At 41.1% G+C, this 22,232-nt stretch overlaps 1 protein-coding gene across 4 annotated transcripts in view; it reads left to right on the top strand.

The window, feature by feature from the left end:
• LOC126106314 (1-phosphatidylinositol 4,5-bisphosphate phosphodiesterase) overlaps positions 1–22,232 on the top strand; it is a 409,255-nt gene that overhangs the window by 257,975 nt on the left and 129,048 nt on the right. For 3 of the 4 annotated variants that reach the window (XM_049912540.1, XM_049912542.1, XM_049912543.1), the window contains one exon: positions 15,541–15,678. In XM_049912540.1, the coding sequence (XP_049768497.1) occupies positions 15,541–15,678 (138 nt within the window). Of the gene's footprint in view, positions 1–15,540; positions 15,679–21,751; positions 21,832–22,232 lie in introns of all 4 variants that reach the window. The other variant, XM_049912541.1, reaches the window with a different exon arrangement.

The following is a 22,232-nucleotide window of genomic DNA, read 5'->3' as shown; positions in this document are numbered from 1 at the left end:
AAATTAACTATAGAAGAAAACTACCACATCCAAAAATCAATAGCCCAAGGAAAGAAAGTACTCAGTGAATACACATCACTGTGCAACAAAACCCTCTTCACCACAATAGAAGAACTGTACAAGTAAAACACACACACACACACACACACACACACACACACACACACACGAATCCTCTCTCTTTTCTTTCTTTCTTTCTCTCTCCTCCTCCTCTCTCTCTCTCTCTCTCTCTCTCTCTCTCTCTCTCTCTCTCTCTCTCTCACACACACACACACACACACACACACACACACTCCCTCTCTGCCCCAGTACTCATCACACACAGACAAACCCACATAAACCACACACAACTGACACCAAATACAACTCAAACTCGCGCGCCTCAGCCAACAGAACACGCTACGAAACAAATGAACGCCACACAACCACAACAACACGTAATGGCAGCGAAAACTCCGCCTATGTTTTGAATAATCGATAAACTGCATTGCCACACGAACACAGGCAAAGAAGTAAGCCCATTTACTTCGCCAACAAAACAGGAAAACCTACCACAACTTCAAAACTGTAAGTTACAGAAAGAAAACGTGATACAGTCTTATTTCCGTTCGTAAATACATAACAAATAGAAAATAAATTACGTTTTGCTGTTTGCAGATGACATGTTGTATATTGTGTAGCATAACAGCTACCAAAACAAGAGGACAATAATATAATGTAAGGTATGTTACTTTTCGCCAATTAAATTATAAATGCAACTTTTACATAATGTTGTAAACGACGAAAATATTAATATGTTAACAACAAATTTACAGTTAAAAATAAATAGAACCCACTGATGATAGCACAAAAAGTGCTGAAACATGTATGGGTGAAACAAAAGAAATAAGGTGTATTGCATAAGGCGGAACTTCTCATCCCAATTCGATGACCGTTTCCAGTTGTGGACCGGACCCGCTACTCGATTCAGATCCGGCATGCTAATCATTCTTCTTCACCTGGCAGTTGTGTGGAGCTGTAAGTGAGGCAATTCTCCACCTAACGTCACCAGATCAACAAATACTTGGACTTCAGTTCAAAATGGTTGAAATGGCTCTAAGCACTATGGGACTTAACATCTGAGGTCATCAGTCCCCTAGACTTAGAACTACTTAAACCTAACTGTCCTAAGGACATCACACACATCATGCATACAATCACAGACTTGGGTTGAATATAGGAACCACCACATCTGTAAACACCCTCCTCCCCCTCTGTCGACGTCCAGTAGTTTAGTCAACTTCAAGAAATTCGCAAATTAATGAACATGGTTTCTTGCATGAAACTTCCTGACAAACTAAAACTGTGTGCCAGACCGGATTCCCAGGTACTAGTCCTGGTCTGGCACATATTTTTATTTTGTCAGTAAGATTCAAATCAGCGCAGACTCCAGTGTAGGATGAAAATTTGTTCTAGCCCCTTGCTGCAAGTACTTGCCGAATTCGTCATTTTGCGGAAGTTTTTCTCAAACTTATAGAAGTTGTGTGTGTTCAGTACCGATGCGAAAATGTCAGTGACGAAAATGAGAATGGCACAAAGACTGCCATTGGGACCCTTGAACACACATAATTGGCACTACCAGTCAAAGAAGTGCGACATGAGTTTACCAATCAATTTGTTTCACCAGAAGGGAAAGCTGAATGGCTGTACAGACGTCTTTAAATTTTAGCTGATTTTGTAATGTTACCGCAAAATGGTTCAAATGGCTCTGAGCACTATGCGACCTAACTTCTGAAGTCATCAGTCGCCTAGAACTATGAACTAATTAAACCTAACTATCCTAAGGACATCACACACATCCATGTCCGAGGCAGCATTCGAACCTGCGACCGTAGCAGCAGCGAGGTTCCAGACTGAAGCGCCTAGAACCTCTCGGCCGGCTGAACTTCAGTCCCGCGTGTATATTCTTCAGCACTATAAACAACATTTCACATTGGCATTTTGCAGGATGCCAGATTAGTATTACAACTGACAGAGGAGACAATGTTTCCTATTTGACACATGGTCACCCAAGATCCAAATCAACAAATTTGATATCTGCTACGGCGAGTGAAAGAGAAAGAGAGAGAGAGAGGGGGGGGGGGGGGGGGGGTTGCTTGTGTGTGATAAATCCTTTCCCTTGAAAATTTCCTTGCTTCATACCTCTTTTGTGTTACCACCCATGTCACTGATCTCATTCGTACTGAGACTGCAGTACACGCGAGATGCCTGGTTGCTTGCACCGCCCTGAGTGGAATGCTTAAGTTGTGAATTATATTCACCAATCTGCAGTCTTATAGTTGTCCCCTGCGCAGGGAAACAGCACATACGTCATGAATCCGTTATCTTGAGGCTGTAATAAATTGTGAACGAGAGACTGATAAATTTTGAATTGGTCTGGTTAAACTGGATGCCAATCGCTTTTAATTAGCGGAATATGAAGAACTGCACAATTATAGTCCGTTTATGTATCACGAACAGTTTCCATTCTTCACTTTCACAGAGAATAAACAAAATGACGAACTGCGTATTTGCACAATTGAAGTCAAACTAGTTCTCAGCTACATGTCCAAAACCCAGAGTTTGCTAACTCTTAACATGTCGGTCCTCCGAGACTGCCGACCCAACTCTGATCTGACAGCCGAACCACCACGCCCGCCATCCAAGTTAGGCGCGACCATCTCCGAAGTGCTTCGGATGGCTTTTCGTTTAGCAATTGATTATTATTCTACTGGTAATTAACGCTTTTGGATAAAGGAGCGACAGTCTGCTACAGAGATGCTTTTATGTTAAACTCAAGTTAATTCACTTTTAGCTTTTATAATATTAATAACAGAAGATTATCATTTTGGCGCGCTACTCCCAAATAGAGCAGCCAGTCGAAGAGAAGCACCACAATTTAGGCGGTCTTTCTCACGATACACGTACCAAATACACCATCTCTCACTGGTACCTCATACCACAATGTCATCTTCCTACGCTGCCTTCTCATCTGCTCTAAGAAGAGCTTCTTTTAGCTGAATATGATGGCTATAAAGCCCGAAATATTACACGACACACAGAAGCCGGACGAGTATTGTTGTCCGCGACGCTATATTAAGAAATCTTCTGACATATTAGGTCGGCTAAGTTAAACCTCGAGTGTAACGTGCTGTTTCCTACAAAATAGGCTGTCCCTTTTACAATAGGTTACACACACACTTTCATAAAAGACCCACTTATTCTTAAATTTAATTCGATGTTAACAAATTTATCAAGGTTTCTGCTGGTATCGGTCTGCATTTTCCATCATCTCTACTTCTTCAACCATTTGTGAATCATTTCCTAATGTAATTTCCTCAGCATTGCATCATTTAATGCTGCGTCTGTGTAATGTCTATGTAAAAGTACCATGAGATTTTTGTGTTGTATTATACTTACGTCTAGATGAACTGACGTCCATAAAACATCGTGGAACATAATTTCTTTTATTTACTGCGTTGTTAATATAGGTCATGTGCTCACCATCTGTAGAAATTTCGTGTTATTCTTTTGACATTTGTCAAATGCCAGATCTTTCCATTGATTCATTATGTTAGTAAATTATATCTTAGGTAGTCAGAGATATTTTTTGCTAGTGATATAGGTAGTCAGAGATATTTTTCATTAGGTAGATGTGCGACCTTTGCCTATTGGTTTTTGTTTATCGTGTTGAGTTCATCCCTTTTCTTTTTCTATTATGTTGATAAGGGTTTCTAGGTAATTTTTATGTTTGTGGTCCATTTGTGCGTTTAGGATGTCATCCAGATATTGATTTGTGTTTGTAAAAAATGGTAGTTCTTCCAAAATGTTTATGGATTGACCTTTTAGTATCCTACCAGGCCCCCACAACCGCACGAGTGGTAGACTGTGAAGAGCGGACAAATTGAATAGCTGGCTGGCGGCCATTAGAGTGGTAAACTGACGCGCGGAGTTCGAATGTTTATACATCGCTTTTGGTTATAAAATGCCTTCCCTTCACTTAGGTCACAAACATAATGCCTCATTTAAATACGTTACTACAATATACTTTTTAATTTATGAACAAACAGCAACTAGTCACTGTTTATGAATTTATCTTACATACTACATGGAATCTGCCGTAGCTAAAAGTTATGGACTGGACCCCTAGCATTTTTCGTAGTTCATTTACGATAGATGTACACAAAATGCATCAAAATACTCGAATATTTGCCCACTATATTAATAGATATTTTCTGACTCTACCTTGCTATAGATTTTATGACGAGAAGTGCGTTATATACGGCATAGTGCTTTGGCAACTCACGACGAAATTATCAAGTTTCAACCTAACCTAGACCGTGAAAACACTACCTATCAGCCAACTTTCTTCAAAATGATCAGAACATATAAAATGGTATTCAGTCGGTCGGAAATCTTGCCTCCTGACAGCGTGTAACCATTTTTGTAACAGCTGTGGTTTTGAGAAAGGAAACCTGCAAATACATGCACAGACATTATGCTAATACTGTGTTACAAATACATTTATTAAGCAAGTCCACCGACATACAAAACAACTTAAAATATCCACATACCTGTGAAATGTAATATTCGTTCCTTTCTCGAATTCATTTGTACAATTAATCGCTGCACAACTCTTCACCATTGTACTTCTTTTGATTGGAACGTACAGACAGTAGAATTACGAGTAACAAATACTGTATGTACGCCCCAACAAATATACAACGTTGAATCAGGGTCTTCATAAACAACAATACTACACAACACATCAGACTACAACCACTATAATGGCGTCCAGCCGAAGGTTCAAATTATCCCGCGACTGCAGCACCATCAGTGAGTCTAGTTATTTTTTACAAGGTCTTTGTATCCTACGTAGAATTTTCAAAGGGTTTTCGATTGTGTTCAACGTGTGGTTTTTGTTTCTTAAGTACAGGGAAAAACTTCATAGATTGTTTTTGCTTTAAAGAACACACGAGAGATTGCGAAAGCAACCAATCGGCTTTGAAAATTCTACAGATGATACCAAAAGGTCGAACGATGAACATTTTGGAAGTACTAGAAATTAATAGAAACACACATAGATATACGGATGACATCCAAAACGAAAAAAATGGACTTCAAACATAAAAAAAGTTTATTAACGTGATAGGAAAAGAGAAGGGAGGATCGCAATACGGCAGATAAATAAGACAACTTTTAGATTGCACTTCTACACACTGAAAAATATCTCTGGCAAAACATATCTCTCTCTGGATATAATTTACTTGTAAACATAATGCTTCAATGGAACGATCTGTCATTTGACAACTGTCAAAAAATAACACGAAATTTCTATAGAAGATGAATACAAGACTTATATTAACATCCCAATAAATAAAAGAAATTACGTTCCAAGTCGTTTTATGGACATCACTCAACCTACACGTAAGTGTAACATAATGTAAAAATCGCATAGTACTGTGACAGACGTACAATAAAATGCTTTATAAATGTAATGTCACAGGACTCGCATTCGGGAGGACGACGGTTCAATCCCGCGTCCGGCCATCCTGATTTAGGTTTTCCGTGATCTCCTCAAATCGCTCCAGGCAAATGCCGGAATGGTTCCTTTGGAAAGGCACGGCCGACTTCTTTCCCCATTCTTCCCTAATCCGATGACCTCGCTGCCTGGTCTTCTCCCCCCCCCCCCCCAAACAACCCCAACAACCCAGACCTTGTAGAACATGATAAATGTAATGTCAACAGGAGCACTTGAAGCGGCACAAATGCCGAAACAAGCTTATCGTGAACTCACGTAAAAGTAACAGTAAATAAACTATTTACAACTAATTTTGTAAAAGTATAAAGAACATGCCATATTATGGCCTTACGCAAGCTGCGGGCGCAGCAAAAAAGTTATTCAATATTGTCAATTACCGCCACCCCTTTCATAACCTTCGGCTTTCGTGAGTGCAATGTAGTTTGTGCCTGAAGTTGTACATAACATTTCGCTCATTGTACAGTGAGTATCGAATCATCCGACTTGGCACGTCTATATTTCTGAAACTAATAAACATATACAACGTTTTTTTTGTGTGTGTGAACGGGAAGCTCAAAAAGTTTCTTATACCTTTTCAAAGGTGTTTAGTATACCCTCCCCTTGAGAAATATGGCATATGTCAATGCGGTATTCAAATTGTTCCCACACTACAGCGAGCATGTCTTGAATTACAGCTCCCACAGCTGCTGTTGTGCGATGTCTCAGTTCATCCATTATTATTGGTAACGGAGGCACATAAACAGTCTTTTATAAACCCCTCACAAGACAGTGAGGTCTGGTGACCTTGGACGCCAGCATTTAACCCAGTGCGGCCGATCCATCATTCAGTAAACCTCTGACTAGTTCAGTAATGCTTTGATTTAAAAAATTTCGCATTTCCAGATGCCAGTGTGGTGGTACCCCATCCTGTTGGTAAATGAAGTCGTTCGAATCAGTCTCCAAATGTGGGAAAAGAAATTTCTCAAGCATATCGAGACATGTGCTTCTTGTAGTAGTGTTTACAGCAAAGAAAAATTGACCAAACATCTTTTCCCGTGAAATGCAAAAAAACACATTAATACGATTCATCTGTCAATTTAAATAGAATGTTGCTCCGTCACTAAACACTAAGCGTGGAAGAAAACTGTCATCTTCCATCTTGCCAAGAACGAAATTACAGAACTCCACGTGTTGTTGTTTGTCACTTTCACGAAGAGCTTGCAGTAGCTGAATTTTGTATGGTTTCATGTGTAAACGTCGACCCAACACACGCCAGACGGACATCGGGGGATGTTGATCTATCGAGCTGCACAGCGAGCGGATTTCTGCGCACTCTTTGTGAATGCTTTCGACGTCTGAGTTTGACAGTCGGAGACGGTCAGGCGATTTACACAAACAACTAGTTGCTCGAAATTGTCCATGCAATCTGATGCTCTGTGCTGTAGGATGATTCACCCCATACCCAGTACGAAAGTCACGCTGAACAGTTACTACTGATTCGCACTGCGCAAAACTTAGAACATAAAACACTTACTGTTGTCCCGACACCATTTTTACTAGAACTGAAGTGGCGCACACTGCTGCCACCTAGCGGGAACCATGTAAATCTCTTTCCAACAGCACGTTGTTCACGCACATACCTCAAATAACATAATAGTTATGTTTTTAAAAAATCGGATGATTTTCTTTGATACACCATGTATTTTGATATGTTGTTGTTGTTGTGGTCTTCAGTCCTGAGACTGGTTTGATGCAGCTCTCCATCCTACTCTATCCTGTGCAAGCTTCTTCATCTCCCAGTACCTACTGCAACCTACATCCTTCTGAATCTGCTTAGTGTATTCATCTCCTGGTCTCCCCCTACGATTTTTACCCTCCACGCTGCCCTCCAAAACTAAATTGGTGATCCCTTGATGCCTCAGAACATGTCCTACCAACCGATCCCTTCTTCTGGTCAAGTTGTGCCACAAACTTCTCTTCTCACCAATCCTATTCAATACTTCCTCATTAGTTATGTGATCTACCCATCTAATCTTCAGCATTCTTCTGTAGCACCACATTTCGAAAGCTTCTATTCTCTTCCTGTCCAAACTATTTACCGTCCATGTTTCACTTCCATACATGGCTACACTCCATACAAATACTTTCAGAAATGACTTCCTGACACTTAAATCTATACTCGATGTTAACAAATTTCTCTTCTTCAGAAACGCTTTCCTTGCCATTGCCAGTCTACATTTTATATCCTCTCTACTTCGACCATCATCAGTTATTTTGCTCCCCAAATAGCAAAACTCCTTTACTACTTTAAGGGTCTCATTTCCTAATCTAATACCCTCAGCATCACCCGACTTAATTTGACTACATTCCATTATCCTCGTTTTGCTTTTGTTGATGTTCATCTTATATCCTCCTTTTAAGACACTGTCCATTCCGTTCAACTGCTCTTCTAGGTCCTTTGCTGTCTCTGACAGAATTACAATGTCATCGGCAAACCTCAAGGTTTTTATTTCTTCTCCATGGATTTTAATACCTACTCCGAATTTTTCTTTTGTTTCCTTTACTGCTTGCTCAATATACAGATTGAATAACATCGGGGAGAGGCTACAACCCTGTCTTACTCCTTTCCCAACCACTGCTTCCCTTTCATGCCCCTCGACTCTTATAACTGCCATCTGGTTTCTGTACAAGTTGTAAATAGCCTTTCGCTCCCTGTATTTTACCCCTGCCACCTTTAGAATTTGAAAGAGAGTATTCCAGTCAACATTGTCAAAAGCTTTCTCTACGTCTACAAATGCTAGAAACGTAGGTTTGCCTTTCCTTAATCTTTCTTCTAAGATAAGTCGTAAGGTCAGTATTGCCTCACGTGTTCCAACATTTCTACGGAATCCAAACTGATCTTCCCCGAGGTCGGCTTCTACTAGTTTTTCCATTCGTCTGTAAAGAATTCGTGTTAGTACTTTGCAGCTGTGGCTTTTTAAACTGATTGTTCGGTAATTTTCACATCTGTCAACACCTGCTTTCTTTGGGATTGGAATTATTATATTCTTCTTGAAGTCTGAGGGTATTTCGCCTGTTTCATACATCTTGCTCACCAGGTGGTAGAGTTTTGTCAGGACTGGCTCTCCCAAGGCCGTCAGTAGTTCCAATGGAATGTTGTCTACTCCGGGGGCCTTGTTTCGACTCAGGTCTTTCAGTGCTCTGTCGAACTCTTCACGCAGTATCTTATCTCCCATTTCATCTTCATCTACATCCTCTTCCATTTCCATAATATTGTCCTCAAGTGCGTCGCTCTTGTATAGACCCTCTATATACTCCTTCCACCTTTCTGCTTTCCCTTCTTTGCTTAGAACTGGGTTTCCATCTGAGCTCTTGATGTTCATACATGTGGTTCTCTTATCTCCAAAGGTCTCTTTAATTTTCCTGTAGGCAGTATCTATCTTACCCCTAGTGAGATAAGCCTCCACATCCTTACATTTGTCCTCTAGCCATCCCTGCTTAGCCATTTTGCACTTCCTGTCGATCTCATTTTTGAGACGTTTATATTCCTTTTTGCCTGCTTCATTTACTGCATTTTTATATTTTCTCCTTTCATCAATTAAATTCAATATTTCTTCTGTTACCCAAGGATTTCTACTAACCTTCTTCTTTTTACCTACTTGATCCTCTGCTGCCTTCACTACTTCATCCCTCAGAGCTACCCATTCTTCTTCTACTGTATTTCTTTCCCCCATTCCTTTCAATTGTTCCCTTATGCTCTCCCTGAAACTCAGTACAACCTCTGGTTCTTTCAGTTTATCCAGGTCCCATCTCCTTAAATTCCCACCTTTTTGCAGTTTCTTCAGTTTTACTCTACAGGTCATAACCAATAGATTGTGGTCAGAGTCCACATCTGCCCCTGGAAATGTCTTACAATTTAAAACCTGGTTCCTAAATCTCTGTCTTACCATTATATAATCTATCTGATACCTTTTAGTATCTCCAGGGTTCTTCCATGTATACAACCTTCTATCATGATTCTTAAACCAAGTGTTAGTTATGATTAAGTTGTGCTCTCTGCAAAATTCTATCAGGCGGCTTCCTCTTTCATTTCTTAGCCCCAATCCATATTGATATACAGTAGTGGAAATCAGTATATAGGCATGGACATTTGTAGGAATATTAACGTCGTGTGTTTGTGCAATAGTATGATATCCAGTATACTGACAAATGCAGTCAAATGGTATCGCATTTGATGATAGTAGTACAGTATATAACAAGACGACAACGATTGAGATGGTAGAGGTTGGAATTCGGTATAAAGGCAGTGCTCTCTGTCCGGTGTTAAGTGTGTGCGTATGTGTCTTTACTGTAGATATGAAACGCACACCATTAGCGAATATGCGTATTATGCACGTAAACTATGATTGTGATAATGCCAAGCGGAAAACAGTTGTCATGTGAAGAAAAAGCAGAAGTCGGTACGTGGAAGGAAATAAGGTTCTCTAATCGTCAAATCGCAAAGGAGTTGAACCTTTCAAGTACAGTGATCTGTAATTTCGTTAGATCGGTCGCACAGTATGGACAGAACGGAAAATATGGGCAAAGTAGAAAATTACCTGAGGCATCGAAACAGTTACTTTTGTGTAAAGCAAGGGTCACAAACCTTTATTTTTCTCAACGTACTGATGATTTACAATTACCAGTTACTGCCGAATGTGTATGAGCAATGTCGAAGATTGCAAGAACCCGGTCGCCGGATGGGTTTCAGTATGAGTGGCATGATCTGAGAACAGAACAGAGAAAATGGATTCGAACGTATGAGGATTTAGGGGACGAAAGTGTAATGTTTCAACAAGATAATGCTTCTGGGCATGTTTCTGCTACAACAAAAAATGGTTTGAAGATACCCATGTCTTATCCTGGTCTGTACGTAGCCACGTCGGAAACCTTTGGGAAATACTTGTAAGGCGTGTTAATCACAATGGAAGACCAATTTGAAGCCGTATGTGAGCTGAAAAGAGCGATGCACTAAGAATGGGAGACAATTTCACTGCAAAAACTAAAAAGCCTAACAAAATGAACGGCGAACAGAATTTTTGAGATAATTAGGAAGAATGCAGGTTGGACGAAGTACCAACAACGCAGCAACACAATATGAGTGCCTTTATACCAATTTCCATCCCGGAAATGCAACGCCTTAGTTTTTTACTGGTGCTAAGAAGGAAACTACGGTATATAATTCTGTCATGATCGTTTGTGTCATATGTACTGTTTGGCCACGATAACTTTTATGACAAATGTAATGCATTTATGTTTGCGATAACATTACAAAGTCAGTTAAAATTTAAAGATGTCTGTACTGCCATTCTGCTTTCCCTTCTGGTGAAACAAATTGATTGATTCTAGGTGCTTCAAGTCCGGAACAGCGCTGCTGCTACGGTCACAGGTTCGAATCCTGCCTCGGGCATGGATGTGTGTGCTGTCCTTAGATTAGTTAGGTTTAAGTAGTTCTAAGTCTAGAGGACTGATGACCCCAGATGTCAAGTCCCATTGTGCTTAGAGCCATTTGAACCATTTTTCTTTTCCCCAGTGGCAGTCTTTGTGCCATTCTCATTTTCGTCACTGAAATTTTCGCATCGGTACCGAGCACACACAACTTATATACGTTTGAGAAAAGCTTCCGCAAAATGACGAATTCGGCAAGTACTTGCAGCAAGGAGCTAGAACAAATTTTCATCCTACACTGGAGTCTGCGCTGATTTGAAACTTACTGACAAAATAAAAATGTGTGCCAGACTAGGACTCGAACCTGGAAATCCGGTCTGGCACACAGTTTTAGTTTTTCAGGAAGTTTCAAACCATGTTCATTAATTTGCGAATTTCTTGAACTACTGGACGTCGACGGAGGGGGAGGGGGGGGGGTGTTTACAGATGTGGTGGTTCCTATATTCAACCCAATTCTGTGATTGTATGCATGATGCGCCATTCCACAACAGGAAGGTCGACAGAATGCCTAATAAATATGATTTCACGATTACGATGTTAGAGTGGTTGCGAGACAGGCAAATAAACCGCAGCGACTCAATGAGGAAGACTGAACTGTTGTCTAAAAACGAAAACAAACCAGTCGTGAAAGTGCACATCGTGGATAAAATCGCTGAGAGCAGAGACCACGAAGTAGTTCGTTTACCGCCCTACAACTGCGATCTAAATCCGATAAAATTGGCATGGATCAAAATAAAACACAATTTCAGGGAGATATGTCGAAGGAAGGCTTGCAGAATCTCGTTGATGCTCCTTTCTTTTAAGTTGCTGCACAGGACTAGCAAAGTTATTGCAGGAGAGAGAGAGAGAGAGCTGTGTTCGCAAATCATGGCGAGGAGCACATTACGAGGTGCATTCAAGTTCTAAGGCCTCCGATTTTTTTTCTAATTAACTACTCACCCGAAATCGATGAAACTGGCGTTACTTCTCGACGTAATCGCCCTGCAGACGTACACATTTTTCACAACGCTAACGCCATGATTCCATGGCTGCGGCGAAGGCTTTTAGGAGTCTGTTTTGACCACTGGAAAATGGCTGAGGCAATAGCAGCACGGCTGGTGAATGTACGGCCACGGAGTGTCTTTCATTGTTGGAAAAAGCCAAAAGTCACTAGGAGCTAGGTCAGATGAGTAGGGAGCATGAGGAATCGCTTCAAAGTTGTTATCACGAAGAACCTGTTGCGTAACGTTAGCTCGATGTGCGGGTGCGTTGTCTTGGTGAAACAGCACACGCGCAGCCCCGGACGTTTTTGTTGCAGTGCAGGAAGGAATTTGTTCTTCAAAACATTTTCGTAGGATGCACCTGTTACCGTAGTGCCCTTTGGAACGCAATGGGTAAGGATTACGCCCTCGCTGTCCTTGAACATGGACACCATCATTTTTTCAGCACTGATGGTTACCCGAAATTTTTTTGGTGGCGGTGAATCTGTGTGCTTCCATTGAGCTGACTGGCGCTTTGTTTCTGGATTGAAAAATGGCATCCACGTCTCATCCATTGTCACAACCGACGAAAAGAAAGTCCCATTCGTGCTGTCGTTGCGCGTCAACATTGCTCGGCAACATGCCACACGGGCAGCCGTGTGGTCGTCTGTCAGCATTCGTGGCACCCACTGGATGACACTTTTCGCATTTTCGGGTCGTCATGCAGGATTGTGTGCACAGAACCCACAGAAATGCCAACTCTGGAGGCGATCTGTTCAACAGTCATTCGGCGATCCCCCAAAACAATTCTCTCCACTTTCTCAATCGTGTCGTCAGACCGGCTTGTGCGAGCCCGAGGTTGTTTCGGTTTGTTGTCACACGATGTTCTGCCTTCATTAAACTGTCGCACCCACGAACGCACTTTCGACACATCCATAACTCCGTCACCACATGTCTCCTTCAACTGTCGATGAATTTCAATTGGTTTCACACCACGCAAATTCAGAAAACAAATGATTGCACGCTGTTCAAGTAAGGAAAACGTCGCCATTTTAAGTATTTAAAACAGTTCTCATTCTCGCCGTATGGTGCTGCCATCTCTGGGACGTATTGACAATGAACGCGGCCTCATTTTAAAACAATGCGCATGTTTCTATCTCTTTCGTGTCCGGGGAAAAAAAAATCGGAGGCCTTAGAACTTGAATGCACCTCGTAAGATGCGTGAGATGTAGCCGGGTCATTTTCAGAGCTACGGTAGTGATGACAGTGATGGACAATATGTCCGAGGTGCTGTGCGATGAGAAACGCGTTTCGTGTGAGGACAGCTTTAGGCTCTGCCAGTTGCACTTCCGGGAGGCATTAAGAGTTCATCTAGATCTGTGCTCTGCAAACGACCATGAGGTGCATGGCAGAGGGTACGTCCCATGTACCAGTTTATTAGGGTTTCTTCCTGTTCCATTCGCGTATTGAGTGCAGGAAGAATGATTTTTGAATGCCTCTGTGCGTGCAGTAATTATTCTATTCAGGAGCAGGAGTATTGGACAAGAGATGGAATAATAGAAACGTTCATTGTTTAAGTTATCAGTATCGCGCCCTCAGGCTATGATGAAAATGATATTAATCAAATACAAATGACAGTGATATTTTGCGAACATCATTTTGACAATTCGTTCAGTCACAGTTAATTACACTTTGTAAACATTACTGCTGCGCAGTGTTTAATCAATACAATGTGAAAACAAAATCCAACAATTAGTTTTTGACTTTCGGGTCATGGTGTCCAAAGCTGTACATTCATCTACTTTCATTTTTCTGTATTTGCGATAAATAATATACAAGTTGAGCATGAATATATCAACAAATTAGATGACTTCCGATCCGACTGAAGTGTCTCTTAAGCGGGCATATTTCCTCGAGTGGAGCCTCCGCTTTCGTTGTAAGGCAAGCAGTCGATGCTGTCTGCCCCTCACGGCACTTCGGAAGCCGTAATGCTAATGCGGAGACACGGCCGTTCCTGACAACCACTGCGCCAATTAGCCCAGACAAAGAAGGAAAATCAGCGGAAAAAATTCGTGTGGTCGCAAATTTTTGTACAATGGTAGGCCACTGTTTATAGGTACATATTTCATGTTCAGACTCTCTTAATCATTGCAAATAACTAATAACTTAATAAAATGAATTCCAAATATAAGACAGTTTCTGCTGCATTATTTAATAATCAATAACGCGTTTCGTGCTCTTAGCGCACCATCATATAAACTGCAGTAAGTGATGAAGTAAGTATTACATGAAACTTTTGATTCGTGAACATATCTAAAGCATTAAATGACAGGATAAACAAAAAGTGCGAGATACAAATATACCTTATAAAAGTACAGGGAAGCACTGAACTCACTCAACAGCAAAGTTGTTTTGTCTACTCACATAACAGAACTGGACAGAAAATGCTGTGTGTAAATTGAAGAGCTAGCAGTTCTCATGGTGGTGAAAGGGGCCTTTCCTTGGGGGGGGGGGGGGGGGGGGGAGACAAAAAAAAAAGCAGCAATCAGTTTCCCGCCTACCGGTGCAAGGTGGTCTGCAGAGATGTACGTAGATTCTGTTGACATGTGTAGTTCTATTAGTAACTAATATCTGTATTCCATTTAGTGTTAATGCATTTGTGGAAAATAAACATTTCTAACACGTGTCATCGTAAAACGCATTTTGTGAAATACCAAAAATCTCCAGGTGTGTCTTCTTGTGATGTAATGGGGTAGGTGGAGTTGAGGACTCACTAACTCACTCTTGGTTTTACAGACGCACAAATAAGGGAAGTGCTTGACATTGTTCCGTGTCCTGCCTTCCATCATCATCTACCCTCTACCCCCCCTCCCCCCTCCAAACAGCATCCTCATCCGACGATGCCACCTGTCATATCCTCAGAACAAAATTTATCCCTCAGTACCGTTCTGCTGTACCGAAATGATTTATAGCCATTTAATATTTGGTCTTAATTAACTTCATTTAACACCAAACATTAATTTTATACCATAAAACATTGTTTTCATAAATTTACTATTTTTTCACGCCTTGTAACACGAGGACTATTGGTCCTAGAGAAAAAAAATGAATAGAAACTTTTTTTGTAGGAGATTCAGCGTATTTTAATTTTGTACTGGGAAACATTTTCGGTAGAGGCCATGGTTGTTCAAGAAAAACGTTAAAAAGTGACCTTTAAACGGCCCCACACCCCAACACTCACACCCTACAGGTGAGATTCTTTAGCACGTTGTTCATGACACTCCCTCTACCACTATACAAAAATTTGTGACTACACGAATTTTTTCCCCAATTGCATTTTTTGGTCTTCGTTGACTGGGCTAAATCGTCAACTTATCGTGGACAAACAGTATCTACTACATTCCTAATAAAGTCGGTACATGCTTGCTTCGGACATTGTACATTACTTTCGAAGGAACCTCGCCTTTATACTGATTTCCACTAATGCATATTTTGGAGCTGCTCTGCCTGAGAGCCTTTAACAAATTGTAATTTTTTGGTGATGTGTGCTGGCAGGACCAGAAACTGCTGGCACAGCTGGTGGGGAAGCACGGCGACACCGTAGAGGACAAGTCTCTGACCATCTGCAGCGGCACCGACTACATCAACATCAACTACCAGCACGTCATCTGCCCCGATGCCGACACCGCCAAGGTGCGTCGAGCACTCTGCACAACCGCCTTCTCTCAGTGCAGGGGTCAAACAAACAGTTTGACCTCTCCGTATGCTTGCTCTCTTGTCACACTTTTCTTCTAATAATCCTCTACAAACTTTGGTTTGAGCAAAATTCTTCAGTGGTGAAGCTACTGAAAATACGTCACTTGCTTCACGAGCACTAGCTTCAGTCGTTTGACTGGCAGCTTTCATTATATTCCCGAAGCACCAATTACTGATGCACCTACAATGCAAAACTATCGACAGCAGCCTTGGCACTGTTGGCGCAATTTAGAAAGCTAACGTCAGAATACGGTGTTTCGATTGTGGCTGCTGGTGTAGTACGGATAAAAGGTGAGTTAAGATATAGAAATAAGATATGGAAATAGGATTTCAGGTTTAATCAGCTGTGCTCTCAGCTTGTGCTGAGGTTCGCGCAGTGCAGTTGATGAGCTCTCTCTCCCTTAAGAGATTTTCCAATCGAGCTGGCCTGAGAACACGTGAAGCCGAGGTTTAAGTAAAGGACAGACTCGGCGAGTGTCATGTGTGCTGCAGTCACGGGTCGCCTTTTTAAGTTTTTACAATGACAATGAAAGAAATATTTTTTGGTGTAAATCCTTTCACTGCTATCCAAAATACTCATCTTTAAATAAATTTTATACATTTTGCAAGCATTCCAACCAATTTTTGAAAATTCTTTTGCCCTCTTTTGTCGGTATCTCTAAAACTTGCTTTTGGATGAATTCAGAATCCTGCTGACACGATGAAAATCACTGTTGAGGTGTTCAGTTATCTGACGTAATTATGACAGCAAAACAGAGTGCTCAGTTGAATGCAGATGACAAGATATTAATCCCTTCTTGTTCTCCGCCAAACAAGCAATTGTTTGCCGTGCTGTGAGATGTCTGACACCTGTCGCAATGAAAACGATGCAACGTTTTCACTTGTTTCTCCTGGTCTCATCAACCACACATGGCTAGCAAATTGATGTGTACTGTGATGAATACCATTGAGCATTAAATGTTCTTCAGCCTTCTAAAGCGTAACCAACTAAACAAATGAACCTCTCTTTTTTTCAAAATCCACATGAAGTTTTTTTGCTTCAAACGATGCTCCTCTCATATCCCTGAATCTTGACCATTCCTTCTGGGACACCCTGTATGTAATTCTTCAAAATTTTGAATGTGAAATAGCGCATCTTTCAGTACAGATGTTGACGACTTGTAGTTGGGACCAAGATGGTTAAGTTTAACAAAGGAACTCGTGTCCGGAAGTGAACCATTTTCCCATTGCATGCAAAGTACCACGACACATGGTGAGACCTCCTCATTTTCTTGACTAGGGTATTAAACACTTCGTTTGCCAATAATCTGATGTCCCATGCCCACTAATGGTTTGTTTGCATGCCATTCAGTTGTGTGTCTGATCTGCCCCGAGAGGTTTGTACCTGCTGTTGTGCTTGTGGTCTTTGTTCATACTTTACTACTGTACAGCAATAGTCATTCACTACAGTGAAGAATGCAAGGTATACAAACATTTCATTTTGAGTGTGTTGGTGGTGACCAAGGTGAACTATAAGACTGTGGAATATACTGGTAAGATGTTACTGTACGTTGAAGCTTGGTGCAGTGGATGGCTGTCTGTCAGTTATACACGGAGTACTTTCCACACTGCAAAACACTGTCCGTCACACTCCTTCTTTGCTACGGTGTACCACCAGTCCACAGAGATGGGTACATTTGTGGCCATCTACAGTGCTCCAGGATGGCACTGCCCAAACAGATATTGCATAGGCGAACTCCATGGCAGTAGAAGAGAACATGGCGAGGAGTACCAGAAATGTAGCAGTTAGAGTGAATGCTGATCACCATACTTTCTGGCGTTTTCTGCACGAGCACCTGCTACACCTGTACCATCTCCAGAAGGTGCAAGCAATATAGCTACAGAAATTTACATCATGAGCCCACTTCTGCAAGTGGTTCTTGCAGCATTATGTAGACCAGCCCGGCTTTCTATGGCAAATCCTTTTCCTGGATGAAGCCATCTTAACGAGGGAAGATGTTCTAAATCCCTGCAGCAGTTGTATAGACTGATGAAAACCAACATGTTGCATGTCTCAATGGATTTCTGGAACAATACAGCTTGAACATTCGTGCAGGGTTCATGGATGTACATGTGACTAGGCTGTACCTTCTTCCACTACATCTTGTGGCAGCTGGATACTTGTGATTCCCTGACAGTGTACTGTGTGACCTCTTGGATGATGTGTCACTACATCTTCATCAAAATTTTACCCAAAATACTCGCTTTATAAGACCCCTGTGGCATCTGAGGAAGAATTACTGGTGCAGGTTTTGGCGGGATGGAAGCTGGAAGACCAGAGATTGGTGGTTATCTATACCAGAACAATGTAGGATCTACTGGTGCCATTAACACTGAACCTTGTAAGTGGACCCAGATGACAAGTAGCAGGAGTCAGATAGCAGTGTGTATTGTGATGTTTTACGTGTAGCGGAGGGGGGGGGGGGGGTTACATTTCCAGACAAGAGTTCCTCTGCTAATGTTAACCAGCTTTTTTGTCTCCAGCAACGTCGACTCCAAAAGTCAGGTGACTGACTGACTGTGGTACGATACCGTGCGTAAGTGGCCTGCACTGCAGGTTGTGAATGTTGCTGTATCACTACAATACAGATAGGTGTCTTGCAGTCCATATCTGGAATGAACTTGGCTTCAAGCTTTGAAGAGAGAAACTCTTGTTTCCTACTCGTCTCGGAGCTAAAATGCCTCTAATTGTTTTTTCTATGGGAAAAGAGGGGACAGACAAGCTTTTAATTTGCAGTTACATGCAGCCAGTTAGTGCTATATCACACACGAGAACACTTTTAGGAATGAAGTAATTCTGTTTATACTTTTGCTGCCATATTTAATCTCCATTTATACTTAGTGAAACTAAACTGTTAATCTCACATATTCATTCTTTACATCATAAGTAGCAGAACCGTGCAGGTACTACAGTTTCCTATTGTGACAACTTCATTAAGCAGATCTGTTTAATCTATGTTAATGACTAAGGCTGCTATATAATCTGTCAGTTCAAAAAGTTTCAAGATAGGAGGAATAAGGATAGAGAAAAATTAAGATGGTGGTTTTAATGCTTTAGGTGTTTAGAGACTACCTCCACTTTTGTGCAACACACAGAATAGTCTTACAGCCATGTGAAACTGCCAGAAAAGTTCTTCTTTGGTACATTGTTCAACTTGCTCGTAACATGGCTCAGATGTTGGTTATGTCGTCAAAAGTATTGCCCCTTCGTGTCAATCGCTGCAGTGTGTCCTTCTGTGGCAGGCTTCTATTGATAACACCAAGTGTCTGCACCTGTGAAGACTTTTTTTTCTAGAAAAGAATTGTCTGTGACAGGTGTGCAGGCATCCATGTCTCTGTTCAAGAGTCGTTGTGTGTGGGAGAAACTTTGCACATGTGTTTCTCTTCTTCAAAATGTTGTGGAGAATGGCTCAAACCCTCGGTTTAAATATGTTGCTTTGTTGCAACTTCACACCCATCAGTTAACACTGCCTACCTATAACTGGCCAGTCAGTTGCACATCACTGCCATCATAGTCTACTATGCTGATTTTGCTTTTATGCCAGGGATAAAATCTATTTCAGAACTTGTCGGATGGATGGTGTATAAATCTTATCTGGAGATGAAAATTGATTAAAATATGCACATAAATTCAATGGATTGACCACCAGCATGCTGCCTCACTCTCTGATTTACATAGAACTTTTCTCATAAATATTTTGTCTCATAAATTAGCCCTACAGTTTTATACCTTTGATATTAATTGACACATAAAGCACCACTTATTGATGTGGTTACTATAATTAGACATTTTGGTTGTGAAAAATAACTTTTCTTCTTCTAATGAATTTCCATCTGTAGCAACAATAATTCAACACCATTCTTGGTAATAATATAGAAATGTTTGAAAACAGTGAAAATACATGTAATATCAGCCTTAGCACAAATGTAAGAAACAGTGCCACACCGATGTGATGCAACTCTTTTGGTCTGATGTTGGCCACATGTGCGGTACATTCACTAGATGCTGCTATCCTTTGCTGCCATTGTTTCAACAACAGCACATGACGCATTGTAAAATAATAATTAAGTTAATGCCACCTGTCGTAATTGTTGCTTGTGAGAACTTGAAAGGTGAGCCTCATATTCCTGTGCAGGCCTTCAGACGGCCTTGCAAGTGCTATAAAGTTTGTAGCTTGCGTAGTCTTACTAAGCTTTAAATTGTCATTGACACTCATTTATGTAAAGCGGGCACGCCATATTCATATTTTTCTTTACACACACACACACACACACACACACACACACACACACACACACACAAACACACATACTTGGCATGGGAGCAAGAGTTGCTGTGATGTGAGAGTTCCTTTCACCCATTAGCCTGGCTGTTTATTTTGATTTGCACGGTGCAACATCTGCAGAGTCTGCATGTGTGCAGTACTATTAATTTGTTAACAGTGGTCCCCAGTTACAGCCAATCAGTGATGAGGATTCTGTCCTTGTCCACAAAGACTGTGGCCACGTGTTGTCCCACTGAAAGCCCTGTACAGAACTTCTTCAGGAGGGGTCAGTCATTATGCATCCACTGCACTTATAGGGCTTCGATCTCCAGCTCACGGGTTCAGGGCCGAGACTTGTTGAGAGTTTGAGCACGAAATATTCTGGATCATAGCCGTGGCTTCGAAGAAGATCACTGCACACGTCCTTGCGTTGTTGTGTTTGTGCTGCATTCAGGGATTCGGAAACCCATCTGGCGGACACGTTCCCAAGCTTAAGGTGTTTGTGCACTGTGTGGTGCAGACTGCTTCTGGCTGCTTGCAGCTCAGAGAACATGATGTTTTCTGCTCTTGAAATGTTAGCCTGGTGTACCACAGTCACTTTCCTCCCAGAACTGACTCCCTTTTTCCATCGATGTGCGGCCAGTTTTCCAGCTGTCCACCCAGTTGTACATGGTTTTTTGTGACTGTGCATACTCTCCACGCATTGCCACCAGTCACCTGTGTATATCTACAGAAATATCCATAGAAACCATGTCATAGAGCACTGTCTTCAGTGATTATACTCAATGTTGGCTGCTCATATAATAATAGCAGTTGGGAAACTGGGCTGTATTGTGCAGGGATTACATTTCTGGCAATTGTCCTTCCACATAAGGGCGAACTAAAGTACTATGTACTAGCTACTGATATGGTGCATCATGAATGATGGAAATAAATGAAATATGAATTAATATTAAAAGCCACTTGCACTTTGAGATTTAATATTACGACAAGGAAACTTATCCCAGGGATCGAGTGCTGGAGTGGGAATCATATGATGTGGATATTTGGGGAGGGAGAGAGAGAGACTGACCCGCCCGTTCAAATTTGATTTAGACAGCATAGCAGGGGAGATGTGTGATTTTGAGAGGAGCAGACACCACAGTTCTGCAGCAATTTCTATTCACATTAAAAAATACATTAAACATATGTAATTAGAAAGTAAACTATTATAATTTAGCAGTTTGAATTCTTGTCTATTCCAGGAGGTGACAGTCTCTAAGTGACAAGAATATTTTAATGATAAAGGTTTTAGATAAATAATGAATAACAATTTGAAATGGTTCTTGGAAATTGTGGCGAAGTAGTTAAAATTGCACGTATCTACTTACTACTTTGGGTGTTAACTCTTCCCCGAAGCTTTTTATTGGCATTTGCGAACTGAGGAACTCATCCAGCTATTAACAATGTCTTTCTTTATATGATTTCTGTGCTTGACCTCTTATGTGCCTGCCAAAAAATGTATTTTCCAGTAAGTTGATAGCTGGTATGGAAATAATATAGTTGATTTTTTTATTACTATTTTTATTTGAGTCTAACACGGGTCGAGATTGTACTTATAGCGGCCGGCACATCCGGAGAAGCATGCTGAAGCACATGGTTTGCAAACAACAAGAGAAGAATGTCTCATGTTTTTGTCTCACTTTAATACTTTTCACTTCCTACAGGCCTGGTTAGATGGGATCAGGAAAATCACGCACAACGTGAAAGCGAATAATGTTTGCCCCATGACGTGTTTAAAGAAACAGTAAGTTTTGCTTTCAGATATCTGTGTGCTAACTATTAATATCCTGGAACAGATTGCTTCAGTATGGGACTACTGTTCCAGTCAGCATGTGTGTCATTTTTCTGGCTAGAATTCTGATTATCTGTATTTATGTGCTGTTAAGCATGGTTTCTTCCCTTAGCCTCATGTTACATTATTAACTGATAAGACTTATCCTGCTCGACATTGAGCAAGTCTTCCTTATTAGATATGTGTGTTCCAAAAGAAGAGAATACCAAAAATGTATTTTCTGTTCACGTGCACTCTGGCCCAGAATTCTCCTTGCAGATTTGTGATGGTTTTGGTTTACACTGGTAACTTGTTAGGAACAACTTCTGATGTTGTAACTCTTTCTTTTGGAACACACAGCCCCAGTAATCTGT

Source organism: Schistocerca cancellata, chromosome 10, assembly GCF_023864275.1.
Source record: "Schistocerca cancellata isolate TAMUIC-IGC-003103 chromosome 10, iqSchCanc2.1, whole genome shotgun sequence".
Taxonomy (NCBI): Eukaryota; Metazoa; Arthropoda; class Insecta; order Orthoptera; family Acrididae; genus Schistocerca; species Schistocerca cancellata.
This window is presented reverse-complemented; position numbering and strand designations above follow the sequence as displayed.